We start from the raw sequence: 25,835 nt of genomic DNA, 5'->3' as shown, positions 1-25,835 counted from the left end.
TGTGACTTTCTAAATAAACTTTCTCTTATAGTTTGAGTTTTGGCTCTAAATTCTTTCATAGCTAGAAATCCAGTTCCAAGGTTGCTGAATGGAGGTCTGATCTGACCTCACCGGTCAAACACCTGGTGCTGTTCTCACCACAACACAACTTTTATTAAAATACTAGTGGCCCAGTGCACACATTCATGCACATTGAAAGGAAATTAATTAGAAGAAATATTTTAATATCACTATTCACCCTTTCTCTATAATAAAAGTGTCATCCAAATTTACAATCGATAATGACAGATCGAAACACACACACCCAATTGGCTCCAGCTAGAGCTTTATATGTATTGTGCATGTGTGTGTCAACTTAGCCTTTTTTTAAAAATATATTTTATTGATTTTTTTACAGAGAGAAAGGGAGAGGGATAGAGAGTTAGAAACATCAATGAGAGAGAAACATCGATCAGCTGCTTCTTGCACACTCCCTACTGGGTACGTGCCCGCAACCAAGGTACATGACCTTGACCGGAATCGAACCTGCGACCCTTGAGTCCGCAGGCTGACACTCTATCCACTGAGCCAAACTGGTTAGGGCAACTTAGCCATATATATATACATATAGAGAGAGAGAGAATAAAATTGCTTAATTAGACCTGCTTTCTGATGTAGCCAAACTTTTTTCAGCCCAGTGAAGCACCTCAACTTCTCTTTCAGGTAATTGTCAGCAACACAGCAGTAAATATCAACATGAAGCAGGTTATTATTGTAGATCACACAGGGAGAACAAAGGGTAAAATATTTAACTGCAGCAGTGTTTGACTATATTTCGTGCAGCAAGGAAACCTGAAGTCATTTTCAAGGTCCACCATTTCTTATTTCTTTTCAGTCAGGCCAAGTTTCTAAACTTTCTAAATCTCCGTCTTCCATCTAATGAAAAGAAAATAGGATTCCACTGAGTCTCCTATCTACCTACTCCAGGACTTCTGTGAGGATCAAATGAGATGAGGCATGGGAAAACACTTCACAGACATTTGGTTAAAGTGTGAAATGTTTCCACCTGGCTATAAAGCAAGTCGTGTTCCTGGGCTGAAGAAACTACAAGAAGGCTAGTCGTCATTAGGGAGAGGAAGCTGGTGTCGCTATGTGACATCATTATCCAGAGACGGACACTTAGCATATTAGCCATATATATATATTTTTTAAGAGAAATATACAACGTAAGAAATATAATCATAGTATACTATGTGGCCAGCTATAAATAAAATTTACATGAGAATAATAATGTAAGTGATGAATATTGAACTAATTAAATATTAGATTCAATTCTAGCCACTGTACAGTATTTAACTCTATACAAAGAAAGAGAAACCTTAAAATAGAGGCTCAAACTGCCTTGAATATGTCTTTTAAAAGTGATAATCAACTTTTGAGGATCATCAATGAATCCTTCCAGAATCTGATGCAAATTAACATCTCTCTACCTGGCTGGGTGTCTCGGTTGGAGCATCATCCTATACCAGTGATGGCGAACCTATGACTCGTGTGTCAGAGGTGACACGCGAACTCATTTTTTTGGTTGATTTTTCTTTGTTAAATGGCATTTAAATATATAAAATAAATATCAAAAATATAAGTCTTTGTTTTACTATGGTTGCAAATATCAAAAAATTTCTGTATGTGACACAGCACCAGAGTTAAGTTAGGGTTTTTCAAAATGCTGACATGCCGAGCTCAAAAGGTTCGCCATCACTGTCCTATACACTCAAAGGTTGCGGGTTTGATTCCCAGTCAGGGCATATACTTAGGTTGCAGGTTCGATGCCTGGTCAGGATGTGTTCGGGAGCAACCGATTGATTTTTCTCTCTCACACTGATGTTTCTCTCTCCCTTTCTTTCTCTCTCTAAAAAAATCAATAAACATACCCTAGGGCAGTGGTTCTCAACCTTGGCTGCACTTTAGAATCACCTGGGAATCTTTTTAAAATCCTGATTTCTGGGCCTCATCCTCCGGAAATTCTGTTTCTTTGTTATGGGGTGAGGCCACAACATTTGTAACAAAGAAAGAGAATTTCCGGAGGATAAGGCTCAGAAATCAGGATTTTAAAAAGATTTTCAAGTGATTTTAATGTGCAGCCAAGATTGAGAACCACTGATCTAGGTTGAAGATTTAAAAAAAAAAAAAAAAGGATCTATCAAGAAAAATGAACTCAGAATTCTAGAGTTCCATAGATATCCTGAACTCACCCATAGGTCCTGAGGACAGCCACAAGTCACAATTTAAGAACCCTTATTTTGGAGAAAATAATAAATATGCAGATATATTGTCAAAGTCTTGGAATGGACCACATGTGAAGGGTTTCTTTACTCACCTGAGTGGCATTCATAAAATTGGCTGTGATCACACAGCAAGAGGTGAGCATTACATCTTTTCATACAGGTCTACTGTTCCAAGTAGATCTCAAATTAAACCAGACTTTGAGCCTCTGAAATTATTTCCTGCTCTCCATGGTTTTAAGAGGAGAGGGCATTATTTCATGGATTAAATAGATCTCTTTGTTGCAAGAAAGCATACCTTGGAGATTTGATTACACAGGATCTCCACACATTTCGTCTCCATTAGCAATGCTTTGTTTAGTTAAAAACTGTAGGTCCATGGTTTCATCTTCTGGACCCAATTTGACCATAAAAGATTAAAGAAACCAAAACCAGATTCTTTTCACATTAAAAATGATGAAGGCCCCATGGAATTTGGTATATGAATGCTTGCACTTAGCACAAAAAAGTCTTCAGAACACTACTGAGGTGAATCAGAATTGGCCAGAAAAGCATATTTTCCAGATTTTGAATCATTTGCAAGGGTCCATTGTAGGGGTTTTGAGACATATTAGAAAAGACATATACAGAAAAAACAACTAAATTAAGAAGCATTAGATAAAGTACTAGTTTGGAGTGGCTTCGAACCGGTGAGTTTTCACAGACGTACAATGACAACCGTTGAGTAAGACTTGACACCAATCATTCTCTTCACTAATCTATAATTCACATGGAGCCTGCTGCCAAACTAAAAGGATGCCAGATTACATTCGTTACAACATGCAGGGGGAAAAAATGTAAGTTGCTCTTTTTTATCAGGCTGGCAGGCTTCGCTGCCTGAAAGAAAGAAATTAAGGTTTTGCCAAACACTCACAGAAAAGAAAAGAAACTTCATTTCTCTTTTAGCCTTTTTAGAACTGGTCAATTGCAAAGCTACCCTCTCCTCCCCCAGTTCCTCTACCCTCCTCGTTTTTAAAAAATTATATAAAGCTACCTCATAAAGTACTAATTTTCCATATTTGGGCCTGTATTCCATTGAATTTCACTAAAGCCCTCTCAATTTATTTCCTTTTTCCAAAAAAGGCCCTCATAAACAGGAATATATAAAGAAACTAGAGGCCCGGTGCACGAAATTCATGCACTTGGGGGGGGGGGGGCGTTCCCTCAACCTGGCCTGCACCCTCTCACAGTCTGGGAGCCCTCAGTGGATGTCCCACTGTCGCGGAGGCGGTGGGAGAGGCTCTCACCACTGCTGCTGTGCTTGCCATCTGTGAGCCCGGCTTCTGGCTGAGCAGAGCTCCCCCTGTGAAAGCATACTAACCACCAGGAGGCAACTCCTGCATTAAGAATCTGACCACTGGTGGTCAGTGCGCATCATAGCGACCTGTCGTTCCACCATTCGGTCGATTTGCATATTAGCCTTTTATTATATAGGATTATTTTTCACTATTAGTTAAGACACTTTCCTCACATGTTTTTCCACAAAATAAATAAAAAGAAGAATCCCAAAGGAATTAAAAAATAAGAATTAAGGATACAATTTAAAAAGTATACATCAAAATAAAAAGCTCTGCACAGCAAAAGAAACCATCAACAAAACAAAAATGGAGCCCACTGTATGGGAGAACATATTTGCCAATGATATATCTGCTGAGGGGTTAATATCCAAAATATATAAGAAACTCATACAATTTAACACAAGGAAGATAAACAATCCAATTAAAAAATGGGCAAAGGACCTAAACACCTCTCCAAAGTGGACATACAGAAGGCCAAGAGACATATGAAAAATGCTCAGTCACTAATTATCAGAGAGATGCAAATTAAAACGACAATGAGGCATCACCTCACACCTGTCAGAATGGCTACCATCAACAAATCAACAAATGACAAGTGCTGGTGAGGATGTGTAGAAAAGGGAACTCCTGGTACACTGATGGTGGGAATGGAAACTGGTGAGGTCACTATGGAGAACAGTATGGTGTTTCCTCAAAAAATTAAATATGGAACTGGCATTTGACCCAGTGATCCCACTTTGAGGAATATATCCTAAGAAAACTGAAACACCAATCAGAAAGAATGGATGCACCCCTATGTTCATAGCAGTGCTATTTGCAATAGCTAAGATCTGGAAGCAGCCCAGGTGCCCATCAGTAGATGAGTGGATAAAAAAGCTGTGGTACATTTACACTATGAAATACTATGCAGCAGTAAAAAAAGAGGTATCTCTTACCCTTTGAGAGAGAAGTGGAGAGCATTATGCTAAGCAAAATAAGTCAGTCAGAGAAAGGCAAGCATCACATGATCTCACTCATATGTGGAATCTAAAGAACAAAATAAACAGTTGAACAAAATAGATCCAGAGAAATAGTAGCATGGAACAGACTGTGAAATATCAGAGGGAAGGTGGATTGGGTGGGTGGGAAGAGATTAACCAAAGAATTTATATGCATATATGTCTACCCATGGATACAGACAATGTGTGGTGAGGCCTGGAGTGGAGAGGAGGGTGCAGGCTAGAAGGAGTCAATGGGGGATGGGGGTGGGAGAAGAAGACATCTATAATAGTTTCAACAATAAAGATAAATTTAAAAAAAAAACCCTGTTCTTGGCAGTTAATCATATCCTAAGGCAGTATTTTTCCCTAACAAAGGTCAATCTTTACCTTAACTAAGCCTGTCTGTTGTCTTTTTGCATCTAGGATAATATACCAGATAAACATCTCTTTGCAAAAACCATTTCCCTTTTTCTGACCCCACAAAGCACAGGCACCTTACCAGAGTGGAGACCACAAATTCCCTCATTTTTATTATTATCATGTTAATTTTTGACTGTTAACTATCCTGTACCCACCTCTATCATGTGTCTATCATTTTACTTTTTATCCAATCCCAGAGGTTCCCTCCCCCTCCCCCCCCCCCGCCCCCCCCCCCCCCCCCCCGTTTGTTTGCTCCAACCTTCCTAATCTATCACCAGTGGATTTCATATAACCCACTTAAGTCTTCTCATGAATTGTAATGTATAAAGCAGGGTGCAGAAATTCCATTTTCGGGAGCATTTTTTCTCAATCCCTTTAGATTTTGTTTCTCGGCAATTGTTGTCAGTTTGGCTCAAATAAACTCACAAAATTTCTCTACAGGTTTGAATGTTTCTTACATTGACAGTAAGAAATAATGTAATTCAAGTCTTTTCAATGCTCCCTTCCCAAATTTAAAAAAAAAAAAAGGTAAGGAATAATAATTAGCTCAATTAGCACACATTTAGATTCCACAGGTTGATGGATTTAAAGGCCTTGATTGATTCTTCTTATTTCCCTTTTTCATTATATTTCCTTCATTTTTTTTATTCTAGCCAATGTTGTTAAAATAGTTTATCATCCTATTTCTCTAGATTCTAGCAATTTTTAAAATTTTTAATTGATTTAGTTGTAACATATGAAATAGAAATTTTAGGGGGCTATAGGCAGGTTTAGGAAATTTTCAGAATTGGGGGTTCATGGAAAAAAACACGGGGCTACAGACTGGGAGAAGTTACATTTCCATAACATAAGGGAGTGGCAACAGTTATATTTACATAAGAAAAGAGAACTAGAGGTAGCCAAAAGGTCTATAGTTACAAAATAAAGAAGGAGGAAGAAAGCCCAGAAGGAGTAGAAGGACAATGAGGGAGGAGGGCCTCAGGAGTTACCATAGTAACCAATTCAAAAGGGAATATTGACCAATCAGAGGGGATATCAGGACACAGGGACTTGCAGCTGTTATAAACAGTGGAAACAGGAAATTGGTGGGACTCTTCCCCCTCCCCATGTGGGTGTCCATTCTGTGGGAATTTTTCTCCCTCCCCAGGTAAGAGTCTGTGCTGTGAGATTCTTTCCCCTTCCCCATGTAGGAGTCTGTATTTGTTCTTCAATAAATCTCCACCTTTGCTATACCATCTTCAGTCTGTGGGTTCATTCTTCAACACCAACGGACAAAGAATCTTGGAAATACCATGTGTTCCAGTCAAAAAATCACGTACCACATATAATGATATTAATTATTAGGTAATTAAAAAAACAAACTCCAATTTATGTTTTATGAGATTTATGATTAATTATTAAACTATTTATTTATCAACCTGGGATGAGAAATAAGTTCTCAAAATATAATAAAACTAGAGGCCCGGTGCACAAATTCGTGCATGGGTGGGATCTGGCCGGCCTGCCCCAATCGGGGCCCATTGGGGCCGGCTGGCTGGTGGGAGGGGATGCAGGAGGTTGGCCAGCCAGCCCCACCCTCATCTGGCAAGTTGCCTGGCCGCAGTGTGCATCAAAGAGACCGGTCGTGCTGGTCAGTCCAATTGCTTGTCTTTTATATATTTAGATAAATGTCCTTTATAAATATAAAAATAGTATATATAAATCACATACAATGAATCATAGAGATATGATAAAAGACAATGAGTAGTCCTAGCCGGTTTAGATCAGTGGATAGAGTGTAGGCCTGTGGACTGAAAGGTCCTGGGTTCGATTCCAGTCAAGGACACATACCTGGGTTGTGGGCTCGATCCCCAGTAGGGGGCATGCAGGAGGCAGCTGATCAATGATTCTCTCTCATCATTGATGTTTCTATCTCCCTCTCCCTCTCCCTTCCTCTCAAAAATCAATAAAAATATATATTTTTTAAATCAGGAGGAAAAAATAAAAAAACAGTTTCTCTGGAAACATTGTCATGTCTGGAGGTGCTACCTAGGATTGTTATAGCCTCTCATTAACCCGCCGAAGAATAAAGCCAACCCTCAATGGATGGTAGGCCCAAAAGGGGTCACAATAAAGCAAAGACAGAGCCTAAAATGTTGTGCCTGGAACCTGCCGCCCCTCGGGATGTCTTGTAATGTAAAATGAATGAAACCCTTATTGTTGCAGCCAGTTGGGTCCAGGTTTTCTGACCCTTTCACCAGACAGCAGCCTAACATCCTCAGAGGGGAAATCCGGAAGACCTTTGTTCAGAGGACACTCCTCTTGGGTCTGGGCTCTGTTCTTTGCTAGCATTCTCACAACTCCCAACCCAGGGAGGTACTAAGTAGCAGTTAAGTAAACCAAAGGGAAAAACACCCCTAGGCCAGAACACTCATAAAATTTCCCTTCACATCTTCTGAAATAGGGCAGGTTTCCAGAAAAATCTCAAGATACTGTATGTCTTTGGAAAAAGCTTGGAAACTAAATTGTAATATTTACTAATGAAATAGAGTAACACCCCATGGAGTGAGCTTATAGGCAATTACCATCTATCATTTATTTTCATCCAGTTGAGGGTTTAAAGAGAAAAGTTACATTCTAAAAACAAGTAAACAACAACAAAAGAACTGTCCAGAAGTCATAGAGATAAAGATAAAGTAGGGAGGTATAAATTTGAAGAAGATTAAAAATCACCAATGGATAAGCAGAATAAACAACTTTATCATCAGTTGTACGTCATCAGCTTTAAAATCTACAAGTCATACTTCTCTGAGTGGGTTACTGAACATTGTGGGATAGAGAGCTAGATTGTAAAGAGCTACAGTTCCTCAATTACTGATAACAAGGTTTTTTAATTGGAAAAAATATGGAGTAGGGGCCCAACAGGGGTATTTCGATCTGTTGTGGGCCCTAACTAGTTGCTAGGATAACTCTCAGCACATCAAGCTAAGAATAGAGGACAGTGATCCAACTAGCTCCCTGTACTTCCCCGGAACATCTGGGAGAATGTCATTCTGCTTTCTCTTAAACTGACAAGCTGACTCTTCATATGGAACTGATAGAAAGTGAAAGACTGAGTCTAATGTGCTAAGAAGCTGTTAAAGGATTAGTTTTGGCTTTTAGTGGAAAAACAATTATGCTGAATTACAAACACATCTGCCACACACTCAGCAAACTATCAGAGAAGTCAGATTTTCCTCACGTTTTACTTCGTGGACCCTTTTCAATTTTCAAATAGAACACAGGGCTCTAGTTATTGCTTACATGTATTTTCTTTAAATAGACTCAGAACAAACTTAGAAAGCCTGATATTGTGTGGAAGGAAATAAAAGTTACACCCTCTATTTCTGTAGTGCTTTACAATTTTCAAAACTCTTTAATGGGTATTAATTTAGTAAAGAGCAGTCATTCACTCACTTGCATGAATTCATTTAATAATAATAATAATAATAATAATAATAATAATAATAAAGCAAACAAGCTCCTTACAGCTTTACTTAGAGCAATGCTACAAAGAAAAGAGTGTGCCTTTGGGTCTGCTGTCCTGTTCATTCATTGATTCAATAAACATTCATTGCCTGCTATGTGCCAGACTTCCTAAACTCTGGGAACACAGCTGTGCAAAAAAGATATGAACAAAATCCTGTCCTCATGGTACTTACATCCTCATAAACACAATATAACTGTTCTACACATTTCCATTTATTTATGGGCCCATCACTAGCAAATAGCTTCGTTTTTCTGTGCTGCATTAAGTGTGGAAGGTGGTTTAAATAAGTATTTGAAGGAACAAGACCCTGGAACTAATAAATTGAGATAGTTTACTGATTAACAGTATGGAGAAAGTTCATTCCTCTTGAAGGTAAACAAAATAAGGCTCCATTGAAGTGTTTCTCAAATAAGAGAGTGACTTTTCCATTTACCATAAATCCAGTGAAGAACAATGAGCACTGTGGTTCTTATACCTGTCTATCACACACAGACTCATTATTAACAGGACATACTATATTTTTTTCACTTGAATACTTACATGAGCTCTTAAATATCAGTTGAAATATCTAAATTTTCCAGTTTAAATCTCTCTCTCTCTCTCTCTCTCTCTCTCTCTCTCACACACACACACACACACACACACACTTTAGAGAATGAAGCAAAGAGCCTAAAGTTAAATTAGTAAGTGAAGAGATATGTCATGCTTAAAGCAGTGCCTTGCAAAAGAGAAAGCATTCAATAAATGTTACGTATTACTATTATCACATCAAATTTAAAGATGTGAAAACTGAGGCTCAGAGAGGTAACTTACCCACTGTGCACGGCTGGTTGATGATCACCTCCCTCCTCAGAGTGACCTAAAAGGGACCTAGACCTGGTCTCCCAGCTCTAGGGCTTTGTCATGTCCAGTCCACCCTGCACACTATGGAATACACCTGGCCACTAGTCACTTTAGAAATGGGAATACAGTGGGGCCTTGACTTACAAGTTTAATTCATTCCGTGACGGAGCTCGCAACTCAAATTACTCGTATGTCAAATCAAAAAGTGAACAAGTGAGACACGTGATGCTGGGCTGATGTTGTGGCGTTCACTGTAACTTTCGCTGCGCCAACTAGTGGTGGGGTATCTGAAGCTGGCTCGTAACCCGAATTTTAGCTCGCAACTCAAAGCAAAAAATCGGCCAAGAGACGGCTCGTATCTCGAAAAACTCGTTAGTCGGGACACTCGTAAGTCAAGGCCCCACTGTATAGGGTTCTGAAAATATTGAAAATAAGATGCTCCTTGTTTGGGGGAAGCAGCATGGTCAGAGTGACAGACAGGGATGAGTAGGGTGAAGTCTACCTCCTAGGGAGTCAGGGCAAGGTTAAGGTCACCAGGCACTGGGAGACACGCCTGCTTTGTAATTTTTCTGGGATTTTTCACTTTTTTAGAATTTACCCGACATATTTTCTGTGTAAGAGAAAGGAGTTATGTAGCTACATAACTCCTGATGGTTCTGTTCTCTCTTTATACACAGGTACTTGAGATATGTATGGGGAGGGGTCAGTGGTATTGGAGCACAGCTGAGGCAAAGGGAAGGAGGAAGAGAAATCAGAGTCCTCTCTTCAGGAGAAAACCTGCCCTTATCAAAGTCAAATTAATAATCTAAAAAATTTTTTATACTTTGGCACTCTTCTGATCCTTCATTTGCCTCCACACTGCAAAACATTGTCAAAATGGCTGATCCTGTACAAGTTTCATTCTCCCAGGTGCACTTTAATTTACTAAACATTTACCCAGTAATAGAGCTGCAGCTGGTTAGCACTGCTACTTCCTTAGACTGACCCCGCTAGGTGACATAAGGGAGCTTACTGGGGGATGCATTTTAATGTAAAGGCGACACTCTGGAGGCCCAGCAGTAGGGTTTTCCGGACGCTCCAAGAGCAGGGCATGTGCACATTTGCTGATGCCCTCTGTGCTACAAGCATCCTCTCCAGAAGGCCTGTTAGGAGAACGCTCTTCCTTACCCATCACTGTCTCTCGGGGTGACAGGCGGAAATGATGGGAAACACAGCAGAGTCCTTCTGCCTCCTTGGGGGCCATGGGAACCTCTTCATACCAAAGGGGCTGTTAGAGCCATCGGCTGGCTTTCTGGAATGGTCACTACATATTGTGGGTCCAAGTTCTATCTTTGTATGTGGGCTGACCGTGGTCCCTTTATATAATGAGTCTTTCAGCTTCACACTGAAGATGCTGTCGAGCCCTCAGAGCACGGAAGGCCCAGGACCTCTCCTACGACTCATGCCTGTGGGCTCTTTTCCGTTTCTCCTGAAAGCTGGATGCTAGATGAGCTCTGGCTTTAGTTACAAAGCCCCGAGGATCTGAGAAAGCCAAGTGTGTGTGCCAAGCAGCTCTGACCTGCAATATTCATCAGGACCTGGTCGTAACTGCAATCCTTACAGTTTTAGAAAGGAATCTCACTAAGAAGCCAGAAAGAACCATCTGGTGTCACACAGGATAGATTTATTGGTGAAAGAGCTAACGATAAGGGAATTACGAAATCTTCTTAGTCTGTTATTTAAAAAATGCCAAAGTGTTCAGCATCCTTCAAACCGTGAGAGCATATACAGGAGTTTAAGAGATGCTGTTGCCTTCTGCCTCTAAGTCCACTGATGAGCCCAGGGAAGCTGCTGAGGGGACTGCATCTGGCTGACAATCCTCTGAGGACAGGAGGTGACAGATGCAATGACACCTCCTAAGAACCAGTCTCCCCCAAAGGCCAGGAGTCTGGGGCTAACAGAGCTGTGCCGGGCAACCTTGGCAAAGTCACTCTGATCGTTGAGTTCAAGAGGAGGTCAAGAGCTGTGCGGTGCACACCACCCAATTACAATCTATTTGCAGAAAGCATAATGTGTATTTTTGCGAAAGGGTGACCCTGTGCTGAGGAGAATTAAGTTGGCAGTCTGGTGTTTAAAGGATCTGTATCATAAACAAAGTAAGTACAAAAGGAGAATTTCGCAAACAAATATTCACCTCAAAGGGAGATATACCGAGGTGACAGATGAAAATGAACTGTACATTTAGTTGGGCCAATGTGCTCAAGGTGACCGAAAAGTCACACAGCTTTCTGAAATGGACAAGCCCTGAGAAATGAGCCCCCGCTCAAGCAATTCATTTACTTTCCAGCCGACCACAAACTTACCCAGTAAGCCATGAAATTGCTTCTGGAGGCAAACTGTGGTCAGGCCTGCGATGACAATTTATCACTTTCTGGCACGGCTTTCAAAATTTAAAAATAGGAAAGACACTACATAAAAAGCTAGATACTTCATAAAAAGCACGATGAGTCTCATTGGACTAAGAAAATAGCAGCATTTAACTTTCTATTTACAGGACAAGAGTTGAAATTAGGGTTATCTGAAAGGACCTCCAAAAATAAGTGAGTACAGAGACTCTTTTCCATGATGTTTTCAGACTACGGTCCTGTGCAGCAGGGGCTAGCTCAGTACATGACTGAAGCATGTGAGGTTATACTTCTGTGCCTTCCAGAGAGGAATTACAGCCAGTGATAGAGTTACCTCTGCTTCTTGATAACATCTAGTCGGCAATGAACCCCTGCTTCCTTGAACCAGCACCCAAGTCACCTAACACAAGCCCCAATTCTGTAGTAAGTCCTTTATAACACCCCTTTGCTGAGACACCCCGCAATTCCCCATGGAGTGAGGTCGCCCTCAGTGGAACAAATGGATAAACCCGAACTTTCTTCCCCAACAGGTGGATTCCTGGGGGGGTCTCTGACCAGGAGGTGGGATGTGGGGGTGGGAGGATTGTCAATGTAATAACAGACTAAAGTGCTAGAACAATCTTACAGTTCAAACTGAGGCAGGCAGCCCCTTATGTTATGTACATACATATAAAAAAATAGTGTGGGAAATTCAGTCAAAGTTCTCTTAAGATTCACTCCCAATCATTCTCTAAAACAGGACAAAAAAAATCAGTAGTTGATGTATGTTTGTAGCCTCTTTCCCTGTCTCTACCTCTAAGGAGAATTCTAGGTGCTTCTTCCTCTCTCCCGGTTCCATGCTCCTTAGTAGGAAAAGTGCTGACCACCTTACTCAGTTTCAGGCCCCGATTATATATATAAAACCCAGGGAGTGGGAACCAGCACCAATGGAAAGACTCCACCTAGAGTGTGAAGAGTTGAGCTGGGGTAGGTGGGGGAGGCAAGAGAAAGCCTGCATCAGTTGGACTTAGAGGCGCCAATTTTGGAGATGAGTTTGGAGCCAGGGAAGAGAAGGCTGAAGAGCTGCAGTAGTAAAAACTTAGACAGCAATGAGATGAGGAAAAAGAAGTTTTCCCGTGCTTTATGAAAGTATCACATGCCATTAACCCTCCCTCTTCTTAAAACAAAAACTAAAACAACTTGGTCTTTGGGAGAAATGGTAAGAAGGGTATCGATTTTTTAAATTATTATTGTTGCTTCTTCTTTTTTTTTTTAATGTCCCCCTACCCCGCCCCCATGACTGCTCTATATTACAGCTGAGCATCATACAAGTTACATGTGCAAGTTGGTTCAAGGGTACCTAGTTTCGCCCCATCCCAGCCTTCTTGTGCTTGTACCCACCATGGCCCTCAGAGACGAGGAGGAAGGATAGCCTGGAGCATCATCCTGCTGCTGCCGCCACTGCTTAATCGCCAGGTCTATTCCCCTCTGGAATGTGGACTCCTTGTGGGCAGGGGTTGGACCCTACTTATTTTATCTCCTGCATCCAGCTATGCCTAGTACAGCATAGTCACTCAGCATAGTTTGTCTTATCAAGTATCAGCTGGCCTCTGTGCTAGCCATCATCTACCAGCTCTGTGACCAACAAGTTGTAAGGAAGCACCCATAAGCCAACCAGCACTGTATCCTCCTAAATGCTTCTGCTACTGCTCTCTTTTCTCTCAAAATTCGGACCCTCTTTAGAAGAATAATTAATGCTTGTACAGGCAGTATACTACGCTTTTATAGCCATTATTTATACTAAGTCTCACAGCAATTCTCTAAGGTATAGGCATTATTCTTCCCATTTTAACTTTCAAAATCTGAGGCTTTAAGAAGTTTTATGATATGCCTAGGACATAAGGGGTAAGTAATGGAAGAATTAGAAAGAATTTTTATGTATTCATCATCCACTCTTTCCATTCACCCAACAAAACTGTTCTGCAGAGTATGTGTCAGACACAGGGCTAGAAGCTACATGAGTTGGTGCCATTGAGAGCTAGTTCATCATGATCCTGTATGGGGACAGGTGACCCCAGTCTGTGTTGGGGCTGGTTGTGGTAGAAGTGTCCCATCTGGTATTTTATAACTACCTCTACTTGGCTTTCTTCCTGTTGTGAGCCCTGAACTAAGCTTTGGTGCAATCAAGGGTGATTCTCCCCTCCCCGTTTAGCACTGTCTGGAGACATTTTTGGTGCCACAACTGGGAGTACAGATGATGCTGGCATTAGGAGGGTTGAATCCAGGGGAGCTGCTAAACACCCCACCGTGCACAGGGCAGTACAGCCCCAGGACAAAGAGTAACACTGCCCAAATTGTCAATAGTGCCGCGCTTGAGAATATAAAGAACAAAGTCCTGTACCAAAAATCAAAGATGCAACTAGTAGATAATTAAGTCCTAAAAATCTAATACAGTGAGTATAGACAATAAAATTATAATATAAACATTATATTTGCTAAGAGACTAGATTTTAATTGTTCCCAATACTAGAAGAAATGATAATTATATGATATAATAGTGGTGTTAGGTAATACAATGGCACTCATACTGCAGTATAAATGTATCAAATCAGTATGTTGTACATCTTAAATTTACACAATGTTGCATGTCAAATAGAAGTTACTTTTTAAAAATCAAAGATGAACAAAAAGCTCTCATTTAGGGAGTACCTCTCCGACTGCTCAGGGAAAAGCCCTGTGTAAAATTGAGAAAAATAAATTCAACCACAGCACTGATGAGGACATAACGCATACACAGCAAAATAAAATCAAGTTTGAAAAGCTCTCTGAATCTGCAGTATTGGCAAATTAACCTAATTACTGGGAATTTTGCAAATGCTGCCAGTGGTGCTGGTGTGCTGGAGGAAGGAAGATTTGATTTCCAGCCTCCCCCAGAAATTCCCTGGGGAAAACCTCTTCATTAGCTACCCTGCATGCTACAGGGCTGAGGTTCTAGAATAAGAAACTGCTTCATCTGGATGAAACATGACTTCTAAACCTGAGGTGGACAGAATGCATGGCTCAGGAATACCATTCTATTTTAGAGGTTAAGTAGGGACCCAGCGACCACCTCCTACAGACCAGGCCTCCAGGGAAGGGGTGAGATGGCAACCCCTTTTGAGGCTGCACAAGGCCCCCAGCGTGGGCTTTTAAGGAGCTCTAGAGAATACTATCCCCACATATACTCCTAACCAACCCTAAGGGAGAAGGAGTGCTCATTCTCAAAGAGGACAAAATGGAGTAAAAATCATGGAATAGCACCAGAATGCTGTGTTCCATTCCCAGGTCTACCATTTATTAGCTGTGTGATCTTGGATAAGTTGTTTAGCCTCTCAGTGCCTCAGTTTTATCATCTGCAAAATGGGGGATGATAATCTGCCGGAGGCCGGTCCATCCTTGCTGCTTGACACAGACGCTGCAGGGAAGAAACATCTGCGCAGCATATGTTTCAAGGGACCTGGCGTATATAGCATACTGTTCTTAATATGTTTGCTCCCCGCCTTAGTGCTATGTGTTTTAACCAAGGTCACCTCTCCGAGAAAGATTGTTTCCCCAGGTGAGGATTTTTTCCCTGGAGTTAGGGATTAACAGGACTAAGGAAGAGAATAAATCAGTGAAACCCCCTAGTGTTACAAAAATACCAAGTACTACTTATGAAGAACTTGGACTAAGACTGTTGGCAATAAATTTGGGACTTGTTGGGCCCACATCCTCAGGGGTCTGCCCACCAGGAAAAGCACCAAAGCCTATACCCCTGGAGACCCACCAACACAGGGCAGTCCCAGGGAAGGCAAGCAGTGAGGCTGGAAGGACATAACCTTTACTGGGTAGGATAATTTCCTTCAGTCACTTCCTTCTAGCTTATCAGTAGAGCAGTGACCTTGGGATAGCCCTTATAATGGAACACAGAGATTAACCTAGACAGGATTAAACTCAACAGAACTAGGTTAACAAACGCCCTAACCTTTGGAATAGAATGGATAGGATTAAACTCAACAGAACTAGATTAACAAACGCCCTAACCTTTGGAATAGAATGGATAGGATTAAAATCAACTGGTATAAATACAGATGGAACAGGACAATAAAGACAGAACCTCGCTGGAGAACCTGGCTATGCTGATCAACTGAACGCTGTCTCCGTCCACACCTCTGGGAACCCCTGGACCTGCTGGGGTTGGACCCCAACAATAATCAACCTCATTAGCTTCTTGGGAGAATGAAATAAATTAATACAGGTAAAGCACTTAGGCTATTCTTTGTGCATAAGAATTGCCATATAATCCCTTGGTTATTATTATATTAGAGTGTGAACCCAATGAAGAGGCTGAATCTCATTTTTATGGACTTCCTTAGGCTTAGCACAGTGACTATGTTACGCCCACAATATGTTACAGTGATTAAACTGCCAAGCAATTTTGCTTCTGTTTGATGTCAATATTTTATTCAGGAGCTTTCTCATCAGTGTTAATATAATTTTGAATTTTTAAAAAATGTATATTTGTTGTTTAAAGTACTACAGATGTCTCCTTTTTTCCCCATTGACCCCCTAAACCAGTGGTTCTCAACCTGTGGGTCGCGACCCCTTTGGCGGTCGAACGACCCTTTCACAGGGGTCGCCTAAGACCATCCTGCATATCAGATATTTACATTACGATTCATAACAGTAGCAACATTACAGTTATGAAGTAGCAACGAAAATAATTTTATGATTGGGTCACAACATGAGGAACTGTATTTAAAGGCCAGAAGGTTGAGAACCACTGCCCTAGACCCTGCAATCACCCCCCTCAGGCCTTCATGAACTATTGCTTGTATCCATGGGTTATGCATATATGCATATAAATTCTGTGGTTAATCTCTTCCAACTCCCTCTCTCCCTTCCTTCAGATTCATCAGTCTGTTCCATGCTTCTATGTCTCTGGATCTATTTTGTTCATCAGATTCCACATATGAGTGAGATCATGTGATACTTGTCTCTTTCTCTGACTGGCTTAATTCACTTAGCATAATACTCTCCAGGTCCCTCCATGCTATCTCAAAGGGTAAGAGATCCTTCATTTTTACTGCTACATAGTATTCCATTGTGTAAATGTATCACAGCTTTTTTATTCACTCATCTACTGATGGGCACTTGGGCCGCTTCCAGATCTTAGCTATTGTAAATTATGCTGCTATGAACATAAGGGTGCAATATGGAGTTTCCTCAAAAAATTAAAAATGGAACTGTCATTTGACCCAGCGATCCCACTTCTAGGAATATATCCTAAGAAACCTGAAACACCAATCAGAAAGAATATAATTTTGAAGTTTTGCCAAGTTATTAGATTATATGAGGACTTTTTTCGCGTTTATTTAGAGTTAAAACCAAGGGGAATTCTCACAGAAACTTAGACTTAGTCATTTAAATGATTTTTAAGTGTGTGTTTTTTTTGGTCAGTATGAAGAAAAGGAACTGACAAGGGTCCACCTAGGGTTGGTGTGTGGAAATGGGAGGTGAGAAGAGGACAAACATCAAAATATTTTCTCATTTCCATTGAGATTTCTTTTTTGATGCATTTGTTAATTTTTATTTCTACTTTTTTACTGAGTAAACTACCCTCATGAAAGTGTACAGCATAATGAGTTGTACGTATGCATAAATGCTTATAACCACCAGATCAGGATCTGGAACAAATAATTCTAGCACCCCCACCCCTTCCTAATCCACTCTACAACTTCTATCACTATCATTCGTTTTATGAGTTCTTGAACTTCATAAAAATAAAGGTACTTTCCCTTTTTTTTCTGGGAGCTTAATTGTCTTACTTCTCATACTTAATTCTGTGGTTCATTTCACATACATTTTGTGTATGGAGTAAACTACATACAAGTCTACCCATATATCCAGTTGCTTCATTACTATTTATTGAAAAGAGTATTCAATACTATTTCCCTACTGCAGCGAATTTCAACTGCTGTGCCACAAGTATTTTTAAAACATGTGATACAGGACTATTTAGTAAGAGGCAACAGACCTCTTTTCTTTTAGATTGTCAAATAAAAACATGACAACAGCCAACACAACAATAGCTGTCCAGTGTGAATGAATGAAAATTATACCTATTTTTTTTGTCAAGTCGGAAAAACATGTATTAATTTTTGGTGTGCCACAGAATTTTAGTAATTAGCGTATGTGTGCCATGAGATGAAAAAGGTTGAAAATCACTGCCTTACTGAGTTATAGAGCTACCTTTGTTATAACTCAGTTATGACAGATGAGGGTCTATTTCTGGACTCTCTATTCTGTTCCCTGGTATATTTGATTATCCTTTGCAATACCATACTGGATTAATTATGCTAATTTTACAGTTTCTTAAGTTTTAAAATTTGGTAGTATATAAGTCTTTCAAATCTGTTCTTCAAACTGTCTTAGGATCCTAGGTCTTTTGCATTTTCATATAAATTTCAAGTTCAACTTGGATATTTTTTTAAAAGCCCCTCAGTTGGGATTTTTATTAAGATTACATTAAATCTATAGCTCAGTTGGAAAGACCTGGCATAATAACCACATTTAGCCTTTAATATATGAGCATGCTATATCATTTATGACTTTCTTCAGTTTTTCTCAGCAAAGTTTGGTACTTTTTGGTGTAGAAATCTTGCACACATTTTATTAGGTTTATTACTAAGTATTTAATGCTTTTTGATGCTATTGTTAAAGGCACTTTATTTAAAATTTATTTTTCAATAGTTTGTTCTGCTATTTAGAAATGTAATCAGTATTTGCATATTGACTTTGTATCTAATAATAATGCCAAATTTGTTGGTTAAATCTAATAATAGGTAGATTCTTTTGACTTTTCTACATAATCATGTCATGTGTGAGTAATATGCAATTTACTTGCTCATTTTTAATTTTTATATCTTTTCTTTTCTTACCTTATACTCCTGGATAAAACCTGCAGAACAAGGCTGAACCTTGTAGGACGCTTGGTCCTGTTCCAAAACATCCACAGAAACATTTGGTCCAATCTCTAGGTCCTTGAAATCTGGTCATGTCCAAACACATCCTTGGAGACACTTGGTCCACATAGTTAATATAAACCCTACTCTTCTGCAAGATTCAAACCCCAACCCAAATAATGTTGTATTTGAAGCTATAAATTTCCCTTTAAGTACTGTTTTAGCTTCATTTGATGTGTTTTGATGTATCATATTTTCATGATTATTCCCTTCCAAATATTTTCTAATTTTTTCTGTAATTTTTTTCTTTAACTCATGAGTTAAGTAGAAACATATTGCCCAATTTCTGAACAATTAGAGGTTTTTAAGTTATCTTTCAGATTATGCTTCTTGTTTAATTCCACTCAGGTCAGAGAATACACTATGTATTATTTGAATCCTTTGTAATTGGTTGAAACTTGTTTTTTGTTTTAGAGTATGTTTTATTTTGGTGAGTGTTTCATCATATGTATTTAAAAACCTACAGTTTTGGAATACTGACTTTTTGCCCTCTTCACTTATCAGTTACTGAGAGAAATGCTTTTAGATCTACTTCTATAATTGAGGATTTGTATAATTCTTTTACATGATACTAAACAATTATTGCAGCAAAGAAGAAATAAAAGAAATCAAAAGATACATAGAGACAAATGAAAATATAATGTACCAAAATTTTGTGGATGCAGCAAAAGTGATAGTAGGAGGGAAATTTATAGCAATCCAGGCTTACCTAAAAAAAAAAAAAAAAAAAAAAAAAAAAAAAAAGAATATAAAACAAATGATCTAACATTGCTTAGAAAAAAAAAAAGAACAAAAAAGCCCAAAGTAGAAGGCAGAAATAAATGAAATAGAATATCAAAATACAATAGAAAAAATAATAAGATGAGTTGTTATTTTTTGTTGTTTTTTTTGTTAATTTGTATTTTTTTAAATTAAATCTTTATTGTTCAGATTATTACAGTTGTTCCTCTTTTTCCCCCCATAGCTCCCCTCCACCTGGTTCCCACCCCACCCTCTGCCCTTACCCCCCCACTGTCCTCATCCATAGGTGTACGATTTTTGTCCAGTCTCTTCCTGCACCCTGCACACACACCCCCACCAGAATAGTCAGTCCACTCCCTTTCTATGCCCCTGATTCTATTATATTCAGCAGTTTATTCTGTTCATCAGATTATTTATTCACTTGATTTTTAGATGCCCTGAGACCCCGCCCCACCCAAGCTGTGCACAGAGGCTTTTGCATATGAAAGGCCTGGCCCTTTGCAAACTGAAAATTACCTAACAATCTGCAGCTGGGTCAGAGAGACCCAGAACATCCAAAAGAAGGCTCAAGGCCCCACAGCAGCTTGCATTGCTTCACAGCTGGGCCTCATCTGGGCACCTCCAAATCCCAAACAAAGAAGAGGAACCTGCAGATCTCTCCATAGCTCCTGCTGGGTAGCCTCAGGCAGAGGCTAAATTAGCACCTCCTTAGAGATCCAAGAGCCAGTGTACCCAGTGTACCATCCAGATTACAACTCCTCAGATCCATAAGGGACCATAGATTTGTTCTGAGGCAAAGCAGCTGTCAAAGATGTGGAAGAAGAAAAGTTTCCTACACAGCTGAGCAGGCATATTAAGTTTGGTCAGAAATCACATGTGGAGTGTGCTCGATTTTCTCCAGATGGTCAGTATTTGGTCACTGGGTCTGTTGATGGATTCATTGAAGTATGGGACTTCACAACTGGAAAAATCAGGAAGGATCTTAAGTACCAGGCCCAGGATAACTTTATGATGATGGATGATGCTGTTCTCTGCATGTGTTTCAGCAGAGATACAGAAATGTTAGCAACTGGGCTCAAGATGGAAAAATCAAGGTATGGAAAATTCAGAGTGGACAGTGATTAAGGAGATTTGAAAGGGCACACAGTAAAGGTGTCACCTGTCTAAGCTTTTCTAAGGATAGCAGCCAGATCCTTAGTGCCTCTTTTAACCAGACAATTAGAATTCATGGTTTAATCCTACCAGACCTGAGGCCCTGAACCTAACTGTCCCCTATACCTGGGCTCCTGAGCATTAAAGAGAAAAAACCAACATGATATAGAAAAATGTTAGTTACATGCAAACAAGTGGTTAGAATAAGATGGAACTTGGAGACATTGTAGAAAATAGGTCTACCTTTCATCTACCTTTCATCTAGCGCCAATATTCCACCTTTGTGTGGAAATTACCGAAAAATCGGTACAGCGGTCTGGTAGGGCTAAGATCTGGGAAGACCCTGAAGGAATTTCGTGGCCATTCTTCCTTTGTTAATGAAGCAACATTTACACAAGATGGACATTATATTATTAGTGCATCCTCTGATGGCATTGTAAAGATATGGAATAGGAAGACCACAGAATGTTCAAATACCTTTAAATCCCTGGGCAGCACTGCAGGGACAGACATCACTGTCAACAGTGTGATCCTGCTTCCTAAAAACCCAGAGCACTTTGTGGTGTGCAACAGATCAAACACAGTGGTCATCATGAACATGCAGGGGCAGATTGTCAGAAGCTTCAGCTCTGGTAAGAGAGAAGGTGGTGACTTTGTTTGCTGCACCCTCTCTCCCCGTGGTGAATGGATTTACTGTGTGGGAGAGGACTTTGTGCTCTACTGTTTTAGCACAGTCACTGGCAAACTAGAGAGAACTCTGACAGTTCATGAGAAGGATGTGATTGGTATTGCACATCATCCTCATCAGAACCTGATTGCTACCTACAGTGAAGATGGACTCCTAAAACTCTGGAAACCCTAATTAGACTTTTTTCTTTAAACTAGCTTGAGAGCATGTCCTTAAATGAAGACATATTCATGTGTTGCTTTTTTTTTTTTTTTTTTTTTTTTTTTTTTTGCCAGTTTCTCTGACTAACTGGTCTGAATTAGGCACAAGAATAATTTTGTGAAAGCTCATGTTTAAATTAGCAGTTACTCTTTTTTACACATTTTTAAGGTATTTATTTGTCTTTCTAATTGGGGCAGTCGCTTAATGTTTTCAATAATCTTTTACCTGGAGAGTGAAATAATTGATAGTTCTGAAAAAATTGTAATCCTTTGATTATTGCAATGCTGATTAAAATGTGCCTCCTTGTAAAATTGTAAATAAAAAATGTCTTTAGTTTGCCATAATTTTTGAAAAAAATTTGGGGGTGGCACATAGAATTCTACATTGGCAGGTGTTTTTTTTCTTGCAACACTATAAATATTATTCCATTGGTTTATATTTATGTCATTTTTTATGAAAAGTTAAGTATTTGTCTCAGTGTTCCTCTTAAAGATCTAGTCTGAAGCACATGAGTTTCTCACATGTCCATATTTTTCATCTTCCTTCATTACATAATATAAGCTTTCTGATGGCAGGAATCACATGTGACTTGTTCATTCACAGCATCTAGAACTGTGCCTGAAACATATATATATACAATGCATAATTTTGGAAAGAATTTATAAATGAATGAATGAATTGGATGCCATGGCTATAATGCCATGTCTAACATAAGTACCTTAACTAAGAGTGAAGGAATGAAGTAATTTTTTCCTTGACAAGAGCCATACTCTTATTTCCAAGTTCACAATGTCATTCAGACTGTTGCACAGATCTGGAGCTTAAATTAAATTTTACCACTGCATAAACATTTTCTTAACCATGTTAGTAGTTTTGATAAAACCTACTTATCCTATACTAGAGGCCCGGTGCACAAAAATTTGTGCACTTGGTGGGGGGAAGGGGGGTCCCCCAGCCCGGCCTGTGCCCTATCGCAGTCTGGGACCCCTCGGGAGATAATGACCTGCTGGCTTAGGCCTGCTCCCGGGTGGCAGAGGGCAGGCCCAATCCCTAGGTGCAGCCCCAGGTCAGGCTCAGACCAGGGCCGATTGGGGAGCTGGGGCGCTGCCCCCTGTCATGCACAGAGCAGGGCGGATCGAGAGGTTGTGATGCCACCCTCAGTCACGCTCAGGGTAGGGCCGATTGGGGGGTTGGGGCACCGCCCCCTGTCACACTCAAGGCAGGGTCGATGGGGAGGTTGCAGTGCCACCCCCTATCACGCACAGAGCAGGGCCGATCAGGGGGTTGGTGCGCCGCACCCTGTCAAACACAGAGCCGCAGGGCGATCAGGGAATTGGGGAGCTCCTCCCTATCAGGCACAGAGCAGGGCCGATCAGGGGGTTGGGGCGCCTTCCCCTGTCACAAACAGAGCAGGGCGGATAGGGAGGTTGTGGCCCCGCCCCCTGTCACACACAGAGCCACAGGGCGATCAGTGGGTTGGGGAGCTCCCCCCTGTCACTCACAGAGCCGCAGGGCGATCAGGGGGTTTGGGCGCTGCCCCCTGTCATGCTGATCCTGGTGCCGGGAGCCTCGCTGCTCCGCTGATCCCGGTGCCGGGAGCCTCGCTGCTCTGCTGATCCCGGTGCCAGGAGGCATATTACCCTTTTACTATATAGGATACAGGCCTGGTGCACGGGTGGGGGACGGCTGGTTTGCCCTGAAGGGTGTCCTGGATCAAGGTGGGGGACCCCACTGGGGTGCCTGGCCAGTCTGGGTGAGGGGCTGAGGGCCGTTTTCAGGCTGGCAGGTGACTGAAGCTCCCAACCGCTCCTTTTTTTCTTTTTTTTTTTCTATTCTGGGCCAGCTTTAGCTCTGAGGCCTCACTGCTGAAAGCAGGTTTCTGGCCTTTACCTTTTGTATTTGATACAATGTTGCAATCCAGCTGGCTGAAGCCTGGCTGACTGAAAGCTGGTTTCTAGGGTTTTGTTTAGCTTCTATATTTGCAACATAGTTGCTTAGAGTTGCAGCTGAGAGGCTGGCAAGTCAGGCGGGGAACATTGGAGTCTGCCATCACTGGAGCAAGCAAGCCTCTCTGTTCGCTTCAGTGCATGGCTGCCAGCCGCTATCTTGGCTGACAGTTAATTTGCATAAGGACATGCTGATTAGCCAATGGGAAGGGTAGCGGTCGTACGCTAATTACCATGTTTCTCTTTTATTAGTGTAGATAATAAAGAAGTAATATGCAAATTGACCATCACACCCTTGCACATGATGGCCACTCCATGTGGTCACAAGATGGCCACCACAAGATGGCCGGCAGGGGAGGATAGTTGTGGGCAATCAGGCCAGCAGGGGAGGGCAGTTGGGGGTGACCGGCCTGCAGGGGAGGGAGGGCAGTTGGGGGGAACCAGGCCTGCAGGGGAGGGCAGTTGGGGGTGACCAGGCCTGCACAGGAGGGCAATTGGGGGCAACCAGGCCTGTACAGGAGGGCAGTTGGGGGAAATCAGGCCTGCAGGGGAGGGCAGTTGGGAGGGATCAGGCTTGCAGTAGAGGGTAGTTAGGGGCAACCAGGCTGGCAAGGGAGGGCAGTTGGGGGGGACCAGGCCTGCAAGAGAGGGCAGTTGGGGGTGACCAGGACAGCAAGGGAGGGCAGTTATGGGTGACAGGGCCGGCAGGGGAGGGCAGTTGGGGGCAATTGGGTTGGTAGGGGAGCAGTTAGGTGTCGATCAGGCTGGCAGGGGAGTGGTTAGGGGGTGATCAGGCTGACAGGCAGGCAGGCAGGTGAGCGGTTGGGAGCCAGCAGTCCCAGATTGTGAAAGGGACGTCCGACTGCCAGTTTGGGCCCACAGGGATTGGGCCTAAACCAGCAGTCAGACATCCCCCAAGAGGTCCCAGATTGGAGAGGGTGCAGGCTCAGCTGAGGGACAGCCCCCCACCCCCAGTGCACAAATTTCGTGCACCAGGCCTCTAGTATATTATATATCCAGATGATAACATCTGAAAATAAGACATTAGTAGAGGTAAGATACTTTTTAAGTTATTTATTGTATTAAAGATGAACCACGCCAAAATGTGTTCTTTGGAATTAGCTCTCAGATAAATGGCCTTCATAATGTATTTTGCAAAGAATGGAGATTTATTAGACACAGAGATTAAAAGAAGTTATGGTTGATTTTAAGCAAAGAAAGATGATGTCCATTCTCAGAAAACATCTGCCTTAACAACCAGAGTCATACCGACCAATTGGTGAATTTTTTTCCTTGCCAAAGTAAAGGAAGACCGTCAGCTGCTTTTTGCTGATAAGCACACTCAGTCCTCTTGTCAATTAACAAATGGTACAAAATCAATATAAGTTTCACCTAAGTGATTACTTAAAGGCTTCTAGATTTCCTCTGTATCACTTTGCAACCCAGGAGGCAAGCTTTGAAGCTAGAATGCTTATCTAACCTCTGGTTCGTTCTTTAATGGAAGGATGAAATAGATAGGCTGTGCATTAGAGCAAAGAAATGCTATGCCATATCCAATAGAGGGTATTCAAAAGAGTAGGGAAATGGAAAAACTATCATTCTTCTCCGAATCAAGGGCAAGATCTCAACTAATCCTCACCCAGGAGCTTCTGTAATCATGGGAAAGACTAAGATCTGGCTATCTTTGTATGTTGAAATATCCACCTGGGGCCAAACTTTGTTGATAGCAGTAGAAGCATTATTTACTTGTTTATTCAACAAATATTTGTTGTACACCTATTACGTGCTTAGGTGCTTGGGACAGAATGGTGAATGAGATGGTTAAAATCCTGATGGTCAAGTAGCTCGCATTTCAGTGAGAAAGCCTGAGAAGAGTGACCGAGCCAGCAAAGTGTGAAAGAGCCCCAGCTGGAAAAAGACAGAATGTAAAGCTGGCAGGAGTAGGATGCACAGGAGTTGGCCAGGTGATAGTGGGGTGGAAAAGGTGGGGTGGGGGTGGAGAAAGTGGGTTGCAGATGAGTAATTCAGGAGCAGTTATAATAAAGAAAATTATTTTCTAGGAGCTAGAGCAGAGTGCTATCAGAACTTTCTATGAACACAATTCCCAATGGAATGGGGATTTCCCCTAGAGCTAGAGTTGGTGATAATTATTTCTTATGTGTTCCTATTAATATGATAACAGCTTGCTCTGTATCAGACATTGTGTTGAGGGCCTGATTGTAGTAGCTGCCTCATCTCACCCTCCACTAACCTAATGATGTGAGCACTCTTTAAGTCTATATTATAGATACGGACATAGGACTTGGAGAGGGTAATCTGCTCAAGTTTACAGAACTAATCAACTGTGGAGCC

General features: G+C 41.2%; 1 protein-coding gene across 1 annotated transcript; it reads left to right on the top strand.

Moving 5' to 3' along the window:
- Positions 1-12,096: 12,096 nt before the first annotated feature.
- Positions 12,097-21,580, top strand: LOC139012891 (WD40 repeat-containing protein SMU1-like). Its single transcript, XM_070419103.1, has 2 exons — positions 12,097-12,156; positions 20,914-21,580. Exons 1-2 carry the CDS (start codon positions 12,097-12,099, stop codon positions 21,508-21,510), a joined length of 657 nt encoding a protein of 218 aa, XP_070275204.1. The 3' UTR covers positions 21,511-21,580.
- Positions 21,581-25,835: the final 4,255 nt, after the last annotated feature.

Source organism: Myotis yumanensis, unplaced genomic scaffold (genome assembly GCF_028538775.1).
Source record: "Myotis yumanensis isolate MYYU_CA2020_CCGP unplaced genomic scaffold, mMyoYum1.0.hap1 SCAF_6, whole genome shotgun sequence".
Lineage (NCBI taxonomy): Eukaryota > Metazoa > Chordata > Mammalia > Chiroptera > Vespertilionidae > Myotis > Myotis yumanensis.
This window is presented reverse-complemented; position numbering and strand designations above follow the sequence as displayed.

Coding starts and splice junctions, on each gene's coding strand:
- LOC139012891 (XM_070419103.1), top strand. CDS start 12,097: ATGAACCCCTGCTTCCTTGAACCAGCACCCAAGTCACCTAACACAAGC. Junction 12,157..20,913: donor ACACAAGCCCCAATTCTGTA/GTAAGTCCTTTA, acceptor CCTTTCATCTAG/CGCCAATATTCCACCTTTGT.